Consider the following 14,982-nt stretch of genomic DNA (forward strand, 5'->3'; position numbering starts at 1 on the left):
CCTTGCTTTTAAAATTAGACATTAAAGAGATGACTTAAGACCCACTAGCTTATCCCATAGAATTCAGTGCGTCCTCTGTTTAAGTAACTTTACACAGAAAAAATGTTACAATGGTGCCTGAGCCAAGCTTTGGGAAAAGAGGGCCGACCACAGGCACGGTGCTTTCATCTACAGGCTGAAATCTTAGCACGATGAGTGCTCCAACTCCCCCGTTTCGAGAAAATGATTCTGCAGCCACGATGGCCAAAAACTTCAAATGGCAACTTTTCTGATTCGAGGTAATTTCCCAGGAATTTAAGAGGCAATCATTTACTCTTGACTTTCAAAGAGAATCTGGGCTTAAAAGGCCCAGTTGTGTCTAAAATTGATCAGCTAGCGACAAGCCTCTGAAGTTGCTTGGGAGGGAGGGAGGGAAAGCGGCGGAGACACCTAGACATCTGGACTGAACTATCTGGTTCACTTTCCAGGTTGTAAATTTTCTGGCCCGAAGATTATTTGAAAATAACTTTTTACTGAAAAAAAGGGGATTTTTTTTTATTAGCTAAAGTACTAAAAATTTTTTTGATTACTTTGATATGAAACACTACAACTATAAAACTTACCAACATCTAATCTTTAAGGCTATACGCATTTAAGAAAATAGAATTTATAAAAAAAATCTAAGTCCTGAAAATATGGATTTTAAATTATGGTAGATGAGAACCTTATTAAATACACTGCTCTACAGCATATTCAACTAAATCAGAGAATTTGATAAAAAACGACACACTATGGGTGAGACTGAAATAATTTTGTCATTTGGAAATTTTCACATTGGTCCACCTACTTACAGAAAACATTTGAACAAAAGGACACAGACACACACCCAAACACACGTTTTTACTCAAAACTATATTTGAAGAACACCTTATAATCCTTTACATTTCAATCTTCCAATTTTGATCTTTTAATTCACTCTGAAATAAAGCCTAAGTAAGACATTAACAGTGTTGGTACATAGAATTTTAAAATAAAACTGCATATGGTTAAAAAAAATTTGCATCAAGGGCATATACATACATATTTCATAAGAAAATAAAAGTATGTACAAAAACTGCCTCTGCTCATTAGTGCTGATCCTAACGTTTGATTTTTATAATTGAGCACCACCATAAAACAAAACGCCTGGAGAGGAAGGTGATACAAAACCCTCGCCCCAGTGTCTCATTTTTCAGCTGCACCGGGAAGCTCCGGCTCTCCCCGGTTAGACAGCGCACTTAGAATCCTCCAGAGTTTGGGAGGGTCCTCACAATTGTGCTGCTGTTCCCAGTGCAGGAGGACTTCTTCTTTCGTCCCTAGCGTCTGTGCACAAAGGAGGCAGTTAAAGCCTGAGTGGGACCCAAGGAGACATGCCTGGGGGCCGGGACAGGCAGGGCCCTGGGGGACCCCTTCCGGCTCTCTGGGTCCTGGCTCACTGGGTCTCTGCTGGGCGCCTTCACTTTTTGGGAGTATTTCCACGTCATCCTGATGATGAAGGCAGAGTTGTCTTTTCAATTTAGAAAATGCATGTGCTTCCTCCTCAGAGGGACAATGCTTCGGCAGCTTTCTTCTCTCAGGATGCTGTTTCCAGGAAGGAGAGGCCTGTTTAACCAGCTCTTCCTGAGCTGCCTGGCTTCCTGGGGTGATCGCCTCTTGTAGCCTGCCCTGAATTTCCTCTCCATGAACATAAAGTAAATGAAACTTTATTTCAGCGAAAGACTGGACCGTGATCTGACAGCGGCCACATTTGATTTGTAGTTTGACTTCGTCTGCCTGGTTCAGAAAGAGGTCTTCTTCCAGGCTTGCCTTGTTTTCCCTAAAAAAGGGGAAGATAACAAGATAAGATTCCTCAGAAAAACACAACCGGGAACTTTTCCTTTAGAATTCAGCTTATAGCCGTCAAGGATCTAAAACACACCCCCTGGTGAGGAGCACAAAGGATGGGTGGACAGAGAGCATGGGAAGACCTTCAGCAGAGGTCACGGTGAACCTCAACTTCACTCCTACTTGGGGTCACTCATTTCTCAAGCTACCAAGGTCCACGCAGTAAGTGAGCATTTCCCTTTCAGTGTCTCCCCGGGGGAGTTGACTGGTCGTTGGTTACTAGAGGAACAGGTGTCATCAATGTGAGAGTCAGGGAGCACCAGGTGAGGCGCTCCGGGAACACGCTTGGTCTGGTTACAGGTCACAGTCCCACACTTCCCACTGTTGACCTCCTCAACCTTGAAGACCAAATGCAGTTTGGACATTTTACCTAAAAATCAAAATGGACTATAGGAAAACAATTCTGAAGAGAAGTTTCTTCAGGGAGGCTGCTATGTACATTAGTAAAAGGCAAAGGTGTCTAAAAGGGGACAGAAGATGCCTAAAGAAAAACAGAGAAGCTATAGAAACGCCAGGAAGAAGGACAGGGACCCCTTATTTTTAACGAACATTGACAGAGTAAGCTAAAATTGGACAGTGTTTAGAACAATTAGGACAACTAAGCACAACAAGGAGCAGAGAATGTAGTGTTGGAAAGGGTTTCATTTTCATGGTGCTGATGAGAATTCAGTCTCGTCAAACTCGCTCTGTCATCTAGTGGAAAGTGGACAAGATGACAGCCTTTCCCTGGTTTACTTATTGCTCTAAGAAAGACCTGCCTGCAAGGCTTACAAATGACTTAGCTGGTTTGTTTACACTGCCTGGAAGCAGTACCTGCAAAAGGGAATAATCTGGCCTGACAGGTAAAACTGGGCAAACGTAGAGGGTTCCAGTCTGGACACCTTGGGTTTGGTCAGTGCAGCACACCTAAGCCCAGGTGCCACCACGGGTCACGTGATGTTCCGGGGTAAATGGTGTTTCGATACCAATTCTGAGGACATCATGTTGGGGGAAATTATTTGTAAAGAGAACCAGGAACTAGATACAACATTTGTCATTTCATATTTCAGATGGACAAATAATCTCTCACCTGACTGTCCCCAACATAGCTCACACAGGCAGCTGTGGCCTGGCTTACAGGGGTTAGAGTTATTACAAATCATGATCAGAAACCAAGGAGAAACGGGATCATTCTTCACAGAACTAGGGGAAGAGGTAGCTACCTCATAAAATCTTAATTGGAGAGATGTTTTTACAGACTCATCTTTCTGATATGAAATCTGAGCCTGTTCCCCAAATCCAAATGGGCTTTCCTGCTAGGCTTCCACTCCACTGGCTCTCACCTGTGCACGGGTCCCTCCATCCCTCGCACAGTCACGTCTCTGTCTCTGTCCTTCAGTGTGTCCCCTGGCTGCGGTTCGCTGGGAGAGGGCTCGGTGCTGATGACCACCCTATGCACTTCTTTCAGGTGGCCGAAATAGACTCTGACGTGACCAAACACTTTTGCACAAAACTCACAGCACACGAGTTTCTTCAGCCGGTTCTCACCATGATGAAGTTTCATGTGTGTGCTCAGACTGCCAGAACGTACATACGCCTTGCGACAAATCCGACAACTGTAAGGCCGTCTGTTGGTGTGTGTATTCATGTGGTCTCGAAGGTGCTGTTTGAACTGAAAGTGGTGGTTACAGACGGGACATCTGTGCCAAGGCTTCTTAATGCCAGAGAATCCATTTCTGAATGCAGAGCTGGGCTTAGGGGAAGGGCTGTTGTCCTGTTTACAGCCGAGATATTTAGGAATGAGTGAATTATTTAACAAAACGTCCTGTCCTAGGCTGCTGGGCCTTTGGGATTGTAACATAGCTGCGGGAGAAGGCAGAGGAGCCAAAGCGGGCATGACGATGACAGGCTTAGGCATAATGCTACGATATTTTTTCAGAGCCCCAGGTTTTTGGTCTCTGGATTCTTGGGAATCGTTTTTTATTCTTTTACATTTCTTCCTTTTCCCCTGAAAGGCCAAAATTTCATCTGGTACCTTTAGTTTTCTTCCTTTTCTCTTTGTTGCCCCACCATTCAGTTTTGTTTTGTGGTTTAGATCCAGTTTGGCAGCTGGATAAAAGGCAGCGTCACAGGGGCTGCGCTTTGACAGCTGTGGACCAAGTACCTTGTTGGCTATTCTGGTGGCTGTGTTCAAGCCGCCTGTGATGGAGGATATCTTATTGCAGTCTGCCCTGAGCCCAGGTGAAGAGAAATCCGCAGTGTTAACATCTGACTCACTTTTGTAAACCTCTGTCGTTTTCACTCTTGAGTAGGGTAAGATTGGCAGCTTGCCTTTGGGGACTGAGGGGATCAACTGAAGTCCATTGCCAAAAAGGGCTGTTGATAACTTGATCGTGCCTTTTGCAAGGTCAACTTGTTCTTTATGGTTTTCACTGACAACAGCAGCAGGTTTACTGGGTGCTTGCTTGCGTGAAATGTTTTCTTTCCCTGAAATCTTCATGAGGCCCGGCTTGGCAGAGGGCTCCTCTGGTGTGGATGATGTTGGGCTGTCGGGAAGGTTCGGATCTCCATGGTCATCGGTCACTGGAGGTCGAGAGTCTCCATGGCCACCTACACTGGTCAGGGCAGCCATTCCGACACTGGCTGGTGCCTGGTCTAGTGACAGCACTGGCTTGGGTGGACTGGGTGAGGGTGGGGGTTCAGAATGGTCAGGTGGGGAAGGGGACGTTTGGGTTTGGGCAAGAGGTTTGCTACAGTCACTCTCAGAGGAGCTCAGAACGGGTTTCTTTCTCAATCCTTTCCTGTTTCTTGCAGGTTGGTATCGAGGTATAGGCAGTTTAAGGTTTTCAGGCAGGGGCAGTCTGGGTTTCTGGATGGGCTGAGCTGAGGCGACATGTGGAAATGCAATGAGAGAAAATGTCCCCTCCTGGCCAGCGACCTGCATCAGAGCATAATTCTGGGCGGGCACCTCCAGCGGTGTGGAGCTGATGGAGGGTCCTGGAGTCCCCTGATCAGAGACCGATGAAGAATGGCACGGCAGCACTCTGGGTGTCAGGACTCTGGGCACGATTTTCGGTGCAATGGTCCTAAACTGACTCTTATTCTGCAAAACTTTTCCACTCTGTATCGTTCCAGAAGGCATGACTAATTCACCTGCAATGACAACACAATGTGAAAAGTCACTCTGGTGTAACTATCCTGCTGTGGGGAGTGCACATAAGCATCTGATCATTTACTCAGCCTAGAATACATTCCGAGACCCACCCCTACTCTTCTGGGCAAGCTCCTGTGTTCTGCGACACCCAGCTGGAAGGTCAACTCCCACCCACCTCCCCCAGGGATCGATTATTATTCACTTCTATGGTTCCACAGCCCTTATCATAACATTTGCCGGTTTCCCTAATAATTAATCTGTTTATGTGTCTCTGTTACTGAACAGAGCTTCTTGAGGGCTTGGACTCTGTCCTTTCTTTATTCCGCCAAGTCCATCCTCTCTATTAACCTACTTCCGATTCATCCTTTTAGGCCAGTGCAACCCCCACCTCCTTTGTTGATCTCCTGAGCTGTGAAGTCTCTCCTCTGGTCTGTTCTGCTGTGCATTTTACTTATTATATATACATGTCTTGTTTTCCCTATAAAAGTGAAGCTTTGTGAGGGTGAAGCCACTATTTAATTCATCTTGATATTTCCCACTTTATCTTCGGTATGAAACAAATGTTTCTTGTATCGAACTCATTTTTCACTCAATTTCAGGATACACCATTTGACCCATTGGCAGTGTGATTTGTTTTGCACAGTGGATGAATTCCAGAATGAATGCTAGCTTTGTTGCCGTTTCCCCATGTGACTTGTGAATTTCTTCTCACACCTTTCAAACTGTTTATGTGTGCTTTTGCAATTAAATCACCAGTATTAAAAAAGCTGATGTGACACCTTAAAAATATGTTGAAGAAAAACAAAAAGATACACATTGATCAGTAAAGATACAGAGATAACATAAAAAAATACATAAATCACACCAAAAGCACCTGCTAGGGCACTAATAGGAACAATTTTAACTGACAGAATAACACTTTATATTCCCCGGCTTTATTAGGACTGAAGGCCAATCACAAATACTCTAAGAGAAAAAATTAAGGAAGCATTTCAAGACACTGCTTTTAAGGACTGAATCATCTATTTTGTTCCTGAGGCCTCCAGGTCGTAAGTCCTGGCTGCAGAAAAGGTTCTCATTTCTGAGTACCCCATTTTAGTCAGGCTTCCCTCCAACTCACATTTACTAGGTACCTACGCTATTCCAAGGATTGCCTATTACAGGCCCACAATCCCTTTCCTAACAACTCTGTGGCCCAATGTGCTTTGGCATTTACACTTTCAATTTTTAGAAAAGTAACAGATGCATACACGCAATGTTACATAACACTCATCAGAGCCTGCAGAGCACCCCTAATTAAATCTATTACCATTTCCGTGGCAAAATATATGAGTGACTATTCTCAAAAAGTAGGACACGTAGTTTTAAATAGTCTTAACTCAGTTCAGATTTTGCCTCTGCATGAGTTTGGCACCCAATTTTTGATAACATTTTCTGTTTTCAGAGCTTTTTCGATTTTGGAGTTATGAATCAAGGATTAACTATTTGTTTAGGGGATGCCAAGGATACAAAGATGAACAGCTTCTGCCCTAGATAGCTGGCAATCTAGTGAAAGAGAAAATTAATTTTTTTTCCTAAATCAACCTTGCTTTTAATGTCTACAGCTAGTGAACTAACAATTATTTTGGCAGAAAGTTGATTCTTTCAGCAAAAATGATATTCTCCAAATAAACAAATAAATAGCATAGTAGGAATAAGATCGAAACTTGTACTGATCAACTTATTTTAGGAAGTAATCACTGGGGAAGAAAAAAGTATGTTAAAAACATAGTTCACATGGTAGTTTTTATTAGAGTAAGAAGGAAAAAGACTAGTACTGTGGTCTGGAAAACTCACATAAGGATAATTACATTGTTTTTCCTTTTTAGCTTTGCTACCATGAAGTTCATGAGTAAATTAATGGGTCAATTACATCACCATAGTCACCTAAATAGATCTGCTACATTTGCTTCTTCTTCGTATTTAATTTTCTTATATTTTAGTTTATTTTCATCGCCTTGAAATTTAAAACCTTCATTTTAAGCCTCATCCTTTTATCTTTGTAGAAGTACTGAAGTAAGTTTCAAATAAATATATTAAATTGGGATTGCAAGAGTTTGCAGAAAGCTTAAAATTATTGATAGCTTTTGGTTAGCTAGAGACAAAGCTTATGAAATAATAACATTAATAATAATAACGGTTTTTGCATCTACACAACAGATCGGGGTGAGGAAAGAAGAGGAGGAAACATCGGGTAATTTATATCTAGTTCAAACTCCTAATTGAATGAGCTCAAGATAGTTACAGCAAGAAGACCTGGAAGGAAGACTACTTTGTCCTTAATCATAATCCTCTTGAAACGATATGCAACACTAATACATCACAGCATATCACCTCACTTGTCTGCTCAAAAGGGTCCAGTGGCCCTTCATCTCAGAGCCAAAGCCGAAGCCCCTGCAATGGCCAACAAGGCCTCCTGCCATCGCCTCCTCCTCAGCCACATGGCCTCTTTGCTGCTCTTTAAGGTACCACATTCCCATGTCCTCAGTCTTTGCACTTGCTGCTCTCACCGTCCAGAAACTCTTTTTCTAGCCAAGGCCCCAGTACTTGCTGCAGAATTTCCTTCAAGTTTTGCTCAAATGGCCTCTTCCCTGTGAGCTTTTCTCTGACCACCGTATTTAAAACGGTCCCTCCATTCTGAGCTCCCTACCTCCTTTCCTGTCTCAGTTTTCTCTACCAGTCTTGCTCCATCTTATGGATTATGTTATGGTCCACCGCTGTCCCCCAGTGGAGTGGATGCCTTGAGGACAGGAGCTTGCCTGTATCTTCAGGGCCTAGGACAGTGTTGGGCAGGTGGTAGAAATGGAATAATTACTTGTTGACTTTGTAAATTGTACTAAAATTATTAATGGCTGAAATAAAGAATTTACAGGTTGAGCCTTTAGAATTTTTTCTAAAAAAATGAAAAAAATAAAAGACACAATTTGAAAGCAAACTTTAACATTTCCAAATTTTAAATGTTTAAAAATAAATAGAGGGTGTATCACTGGAAAATTGTTTATTATTTTTTAAATTTAATTTCACTGATTGCCAGAATAAGGCAATGGGTTAGTACCATGATAAAACCCTTTAAAGTAAAGGGGTGGGTGAGGCTAACCGATGAACCATCTGAGGAAATAAGAGACAATCGTAAATGATGCTTCTGGGGTACAGACTCAAATAGTCAAAGAAGGAAGCAAGGTCTGAAGAAGAAACTGCTTTCTGGAACAGACAGACGTAAGAGAAAAAAGAGGGGGATTAGAGTGCAGAGTGGAGAATCAACCAGAAATGGAAACGCTGAACCTCAGAGGCAGCAGATGGTAATGTCAACACGAAGAGGAGCAGAAATAACAAAGAACAGAAGATGCAGCTGAAGCAACAAGCAGTGGTCAAGGTCAACCTGAAGTCTCTAAAGACTTAAGTTGGGCAGGGGCTTCTATTTTTTATGATCAAGTGTAAGAAAGCAACCTTCTGACAATTAAGGTTTCCAGAACTGAGGCTCGGTAACTTTATAGAGCCATTCCACAGGGGAGGGAGCTAATTATGATGCATATGAAGTTAATGTGCTTCCATTGATCTTCAAAAGTTTGCACATTAGAGTGGAAATGAAATCACACAGGAAGAGCAATGCTATTCAAAGGGAAAAGGGACCAACTAGAGTCTAGGAGCAAAGGAAACCCTTTAGGGTAACTAGTGGTCCCAGCAAGGGAGAATACTATTCCGGGAGCAGCCTCGGCAACTTGAAATGACAGAGTCGTAAATGACAGGTATGGGGCCTGCCAAAGTTAGTCCCCCTCAAGTTCCCTACGATTTAAAGAAGTGGGGACTGAGGTTGACAAGTTTACCAGTTGGCTTCATGGTCAATGATCACGAGCTAATCACAAGCAATCTGTGGGGTGAAAAGATATGGCCTTGTTGGGTAAGCTTCACTCATTCACGCTTTCCTGGATCTATTGGAAGTACATACAAGGGGGAGGGTCTCCATAAAGGTGTGTTGAGTCCCATTTCCCAGAATCATTAAGGAGGAAGAGGTAGGGAATGAAACTGATGTGTTAGAAGAAATACAAGGAGTAAAAGGGAAGGGCCACAAAAACAGAAGAAAAAAAAAAAAACAAGACCCTAGGGATTACTTAAATGTCTAGCAACAGGGTACACATAGAATCATACAATGTAATATTATGAAGCAGTAAAAAAGAAGAATGAGTTAGACTGATATAGAATACTCTCCAAGGTGTAAGATTTGGTATGCTATCACTTGGATTAAAAAAATAAAAGTGAGATACACACACAAATATATTCCTGTATACACACAGGAAGTCTCCGAAAAGAAACACAAGAAATGAGTATTAGTGGTGGGCTTTGGGGTTGGATCTCTGGGGGCTAAGAGGTCAGGGTGGAATAGGTGTTTATTTTCCACTGAATACTCTGAAAGCTCTGTGCCTGGCATACAGGAGATGCTTATAAATGTTTGTTGAATGAAGGAAAGGAAAAAGAAAGTTTTCCTATTTGAATCTGTTTATTTAAAGGATAGTTTTTGGGATATTTGTGATGGGTAAGCGTGTGTGTATGAACAAATGACTGTGGCTAGATCACACACAGAGTGTCTCACGTTTTTCCTTTTCCTTGCCTACTTAATGACAAGCACTGCTAATGATAAGGAAACCAATCTAATAATCTGACAGGCAGTGCTGCATCACTGTCCCCCACAGTTAAGCCCTGAGGAGTATCAGAGCTCACTACCTGCCCTAAGAAAAGAAGTCCTGAGGATGGTTCCTCCAAACGTTTGGCTTTTTAGGATAAAGCAAGGCAAATTGCAATAAAGGTCAGTTATGCTAGAATAGCTACATGGGCTTTTTTTTTTTTCTTTTAAAGTAGTTTGAATAGGAGTTGTTAGAGAAGCTGAAAATGACATTAATTTAGAGCTTTTCAAACTCTAAAACACTAAGATGGTGTGGCTGTAGGAAGCCTTTCTTTGCAATGTAGTTGTAACGGTGGTTTACTCCAACACACACTTACAAGGCCTTTCACAGATGGCGTGACCAAAAAACCCTCACCTGTCACCTACTAAATTACAGATCTCACAGAGCTGTGCACTAAATAATGAGAGGTAGAAATTTCCACTGACATTCATAATTTCTGGAAATCCTGAAAAATTACCCATAACACAGTTTAAGAGACTCACAGGACTCTCAGGCACTAAACATGGACTTTTATTAACTAAAAACATAAAAGGCTCACTCAGTAAAATTAATTTTGCACAATTATACAACGTGAATACTTAATATTAGGATTTTAAATGTGGGCTGTTTTTAATATGTTAAGCATATTAAAAATAACTATTTTTAAAAGTGACATTTACAGAAACTGATCTGATTGTGGATTAAAGAGAAACTAACAGATACTGAGTCCTTATTATGGTCTAGGATCTGTGCTGGAGCTTTTAATTGAACCCTCACACAGATCCTGCAAATAAATGTTACTGCTCTCCTTTTATAGATTAAGAAAAAGAAGTTTGAGGAAGTTAAATGACGTGCCAAAGTCTACACAACCCAGATCTGTCCCATTCCAATCTGAAGTAATGACCTTCCACGCATTCATTCTCCCCCCAAAAGCGGGAAAATTATATACAAGTTGCCCTAATTAATTCCAAAATATAGTATTACCTCTGAATATTTAGGAGAGGGAAAAAAAGGAAAATTGGCAATAAAAATGGCTTGTCATATCCCAAAACTTCAATTACCATTAAATGATTCTTTCTGAAAGCCCACTTAGTAGAGAGAGCTCATGGAAAATTAACAGGCATTTGAAGGTAAAGGCAGGCTCTTAAAGAACTTGCCATTTACTATCCATAGGATTCTGACAAATCCAATAAGGTTGCCAGGTACTTGTTTGGAGAAAGTGCAATGGGTGTCTTCCTCCGCTTACTCCATCACCACCCAAGAATTGGATCTGAGGGACCTCAGTTGCACGTTAGAGGCAGCAGGGAGAGGACTGAGGGCTCACTAGTCCTAAGTGCCACCAACGGAGCCAGCCTGATCCAGCTGCTTCCCAGCACAGGTGGCAAGTACAAGAGAAAAGTATACAGGGCAGGCGACTCTCTAGACAGCTGCAAATCACTCGCTGATTTCCAGGGGCAGAACCAAGGCCTCCTTCATTTCTTCTGAACAAAGCGATTCCCGCTTGTCCTTTCGTGGGTGTGGGCAGAACTCCACGATTCCGTCTGCTGGGGCCCAGAGGCCTCCGCGGCACATGGAGTAGGGACAGGTAGAGAAAGCGGGGAGTGTCCCTGCTCCTGAAACAGGCTCCGTGGATCCAGGCGCAGAACGGAAGTGCTGCCAAGTCTGAGCCACAAAAGAGCCAACAACTTTCAGGTATTGTTTAGGTTTTAATTTTATTAAACTGAAAAACCCTACTTTCAATTTTATTTGTTGGCATCCCTTTTTTTCCCTCCCACTTGGCTTTCAAATAATAAATTCCAGTTGGGGTTCAAACTGTTTCCCAGGATGGTCTTTGGTTAAAGCAAATACGGTAAAACCCTGGAGACTTCAGAGATAAAAGAAATGCCTCATAACACAGGGGAGCTCAACTTAATTTCGTTGAAAAACCCCATAAACACATTTAGCCATTGCCTTGCCTCTCCCCAAGGCACCGTCCTGGCTCTGCGGCAACCGAGGCAACAGGAGTTTATTGAGCGCTGACTGCAGAGAACACTGTAAAACGTGCTGGCACAGGCACAAGCGTTCTTTTGTTTCTAAGGACGTACGATGCCAAATATCATTTCTAGTCCACATATCCGAAGCTCCAAGACCTCCTAGAGTCATTATATCCAGGACCCACATTTCAGGACATCTGACACTATCCAAAGGAAATCAGCACGTTCCCGATGGGATATCTTGTATCCTGAGTCAAGTTTGGCCCATTCTCCTCAGCACACTTGCCCTGCTTTGCTGAACTGAGCTCTTACCTGGCTCCCCTGTCCCGGCTCCTGTAACAACGCCTCTCTGCAGCACAGGCCTCCGAGAGCTGCCTTGCTACACAGTGAATGCATTGCCTCTCTTCACAAGAAAAAGAACTCTCATTTTATGAGCGCCAGAGCTTCTTTATTTCCTGGCACTTATCAATACTGTTTCTTAAACATTATTCCAACAATAAGGAATATTTTATGGCTGGTACTGTGCAAAATACTTTACATGCATTATCTCATTTCATCCCCACAATAACCTGAGTTGGGAGTCGTTGTATGTTAATTTATAAAGATTTCGAAGCTGGTAACAGGCTGAAACTCAAGCCTTGGCCCATGTGACTCTAAGAGCTCTTTCCACCTCTACAGACAGACTATGAGCTATTACGCATGGTTATGGCCACTGTCATGGTCTCTAACGGAAAGATCATGGGTTTGGGAATTCAGACAGATGTGGTTTCAACTCCTGGTTCTGTCTCATGTCTCGTGAAAGTCACTTTCGCAGCCTAAATGTTCTCCATTATGAAAAGTGGACACACTAATCGTTTCTGGCTACCAAGGTCACTATCAGGATTAAATGAAAAACATCCTCATGAAGGTGCCAGGGGAGTGCCTACCACATGTTAGATGCTCGGCAGACATTAGTTTTCCACTTTCTATTGCTAACAAGTATGAGGTTCCTAACATTTATTTTTGATGAGGGAAAAAAAAAAAGAACACAAATCTTTTTTTTTTTTTAATTGGGGAATTGGGGGGATGGGAACAGTGCTGGGGAATTGGGGGAAGGGGAATAGACAAGTTGCTGTCTTTTTGTTCTTCAGTCTAGTTGTGGAGGACGTTGCTTCACTGGCCCAAGTTGGCACCATCATTGCACTCTTCCCAGGCGAGGCAGATCAGTCGCTGGCTTCTGGACGGCTGCTCACTGCGGCTGCTGGCCACTCACGCTGGCTGCTGGCTACACACGGTAGCCCATGGCAACCCACTGCCACAGGGGCTGCAGCCTACGCTGTCGCTGGCGACTCATGGCAGCCCAGCTCCAGGTTGAGCTGTTGTTCAGCATCTTAGCTGTAGAGGGCAGTGTCACTGGCTCTCATATGTGGGATCCGAACCGGGGCCCTCTGGCGTCCCAAGCCAGCTCTTAACCTTCGCACCACTCGGCCGGCCCAAAAGAACACAAATCTTGAATGCTAATCCTATGAATGAATCCTTAAACTGGCATTTCTTTTCTGAGAGGTAAATGAAGGAAACAGGGGAGAAATGGCTATTATTCATGAATAATGCTCCCAATAAAACTATAAAGCATTTTTTTCTTTCCTGCCTCTCTCCTGCCATCCACCTCAACCTTCCCTACATGTGATCCATCCCATCAGGCTTTCTTGGTCTCTGCCCCCCAGTTTTTACATCCCAGTTGACTAAGTGCTAATCAGATGGACAACTGTAGTAAATAAAAGTTAATATATGTGCATTTTAAAGAGCTGTTTTATGGGGACACTCCTCCCTGCTTTTGTTTACTTTGAGTATTGATGCTAATTGTTGCTCTCAAACCTGCAGGGAAGAAAACAAATTTCTCAGCAGGCAGTTCAGGGGTTGGGATAAGCCCAGGGCTCAGGGCTACAGACACTGGCCACATCTCTGGAGGACTGTGAGAGCAATGGCCCTGAGATTTCTCAGTTCAGGAGGAAAGACATGTTCTCTCATACAGGGTAGGGGCAGGAGAACCCACGGTTTGAGAGCAGTTTCATGTATCTCAGCATTTTGCTGAGGAAATCATTAAGAAATAGTTTAAGATGTTTCATTATATAATTAATGTCCCAAATGGAAAAAAAAATTTTATAAAGCTTTATCATTTACAATACATTTTAATAATCCTCAATTTCAATGAATTTCCCTTTCCTTTTAATTAAGCCCCCTTTTATCAGTCCTTATTTCTGGGGGGTGGTCACTTTTGATTTCAGGTGCTTCTGATGAAAACAGTTGAAAACATAAATATTTTTAATTTTTAATACATTTAGAAAGATACCGTAAAGATGTTTAGCTTTTTGGCCAACAAATTATAAAAAGCACAAGGTTTTATTCATTATTATAAAACAGTCAATTCTGTATCTTTACTGGGATCTAAGAATGAGTAGTATAAAAACTGAATCAAGAGCTAATGCTCTACAGGAGACAAAACAAGACAAATGGAAACTTTTGAAATGCTATATTAACCCCATCCTACCATGTTTTTTTTGCTTAATAATACTAAAATTGTTAATATTCAGTTGAGTCACATAGTTGAGACCACGATCACTGAACTTCATCAAGAGAAAAGCAGCAAATCACTTCATTTGACGTCCTATCACCCATAATCAATACCCGTGCAAACTGTCTTTCCAGGACATTCTGACATTTTCTGAGTCAGCTGTTTCTCCACAGGACTGGTGAGCAGGGAAACACCTCTTGCAAAAGTGCTTCAGTAAGCAGCACGAATGTCTCATGGCAAGAAGTCTTCCACCAACTAATTGAAAATGGGCCCCTTCTTTTTAATCTCACAACCATGTCAATATCAGTTGAACAGTTAAGTATCTTGGGATGACTAACAAGCTAACAGTTGGTGAAGAAACCTTTTCATTAGTGGGATAAACAAAAAGATAAGGTTTCAATATCAGAATGTGCAGTCAGTTGGAACAATTAAATTAGGGCACATGAAGGTTGGAAGGTTCTTGCCTTTGGTCGAAATTCCAGGATTATGAAACAAAAGTGGTGAAGGTCACAAGGTTTCGACAACAGTACAGTTAAAAGCAATGGACTGGAATCACAAAGATATTCTTGGCTTTATACTGTAATTTCAAAAGTAGATTTACCTTTATATGTATAGAATGGGTATTTTTAAGGAGTGTGCAAACTGCGTTTTAAACATTGCAGTGATTGTTCCACTGCTTTAGAGTATGGTTTTACAGATGTTTTATCTTCACTTCTGATTTATCTT

General features: G+C 42.3%; 1 protein-coding gene across 7 annotated transcripts in view; it reads right to left on the reverse strand.

Moving 5' to 3' along the window:
* Positions 1-872: 872 nt before the first annotated feature.
* Positions 873-14,982, reverse strand: part of ZNF438 (zinc finger protein 438) — a 260,413-nt gene continuing 246,303 nt past the window's right edge. For 6 of the 7 annotated variants that reach the window (XM_019661624.1, XM_019661622.1, XM_019661623.1 and 3 more), the window contains 2 exons: positions 3,225-5,034; positions 873-1,834 (listed from right to left, as the gene is read on the reverse strand). In XM_019661624.1, the coding sequence (XP_019517169.1) occupies positions 1,204-1,834; positions 3,225-5,023 (2,430 nt within the window). In that variant the 5' untranslated portion in view covers positions 5,024-5,034 and the 3' untranslated portion in view covers positions 873-1,203. Of the gene's footprint in view, positions 1,835-3,224; positions 5,035-7,724; positions 7,874-14,982 lie in introns of those variants that run through there. The other variant, XM_019661628.1, reaches the window with a different exon arrangement.

The sequence above is a fragment of the Hipposideros armiger genome, unplaced genomic scaffold (genome assembly GCF_001890085.2).
Source record: "Hipposideros armiger isolate ML-2016 unplaced genomic scaffold, ASM189008v1 scaffold_356, whole genome shotgun sequence".
NCBI lineage: Eukaryota > Metazoa > Chordata > Mammalia > Chiroptera > Hipposideridae > Hipposideros > Hipposideros armiger.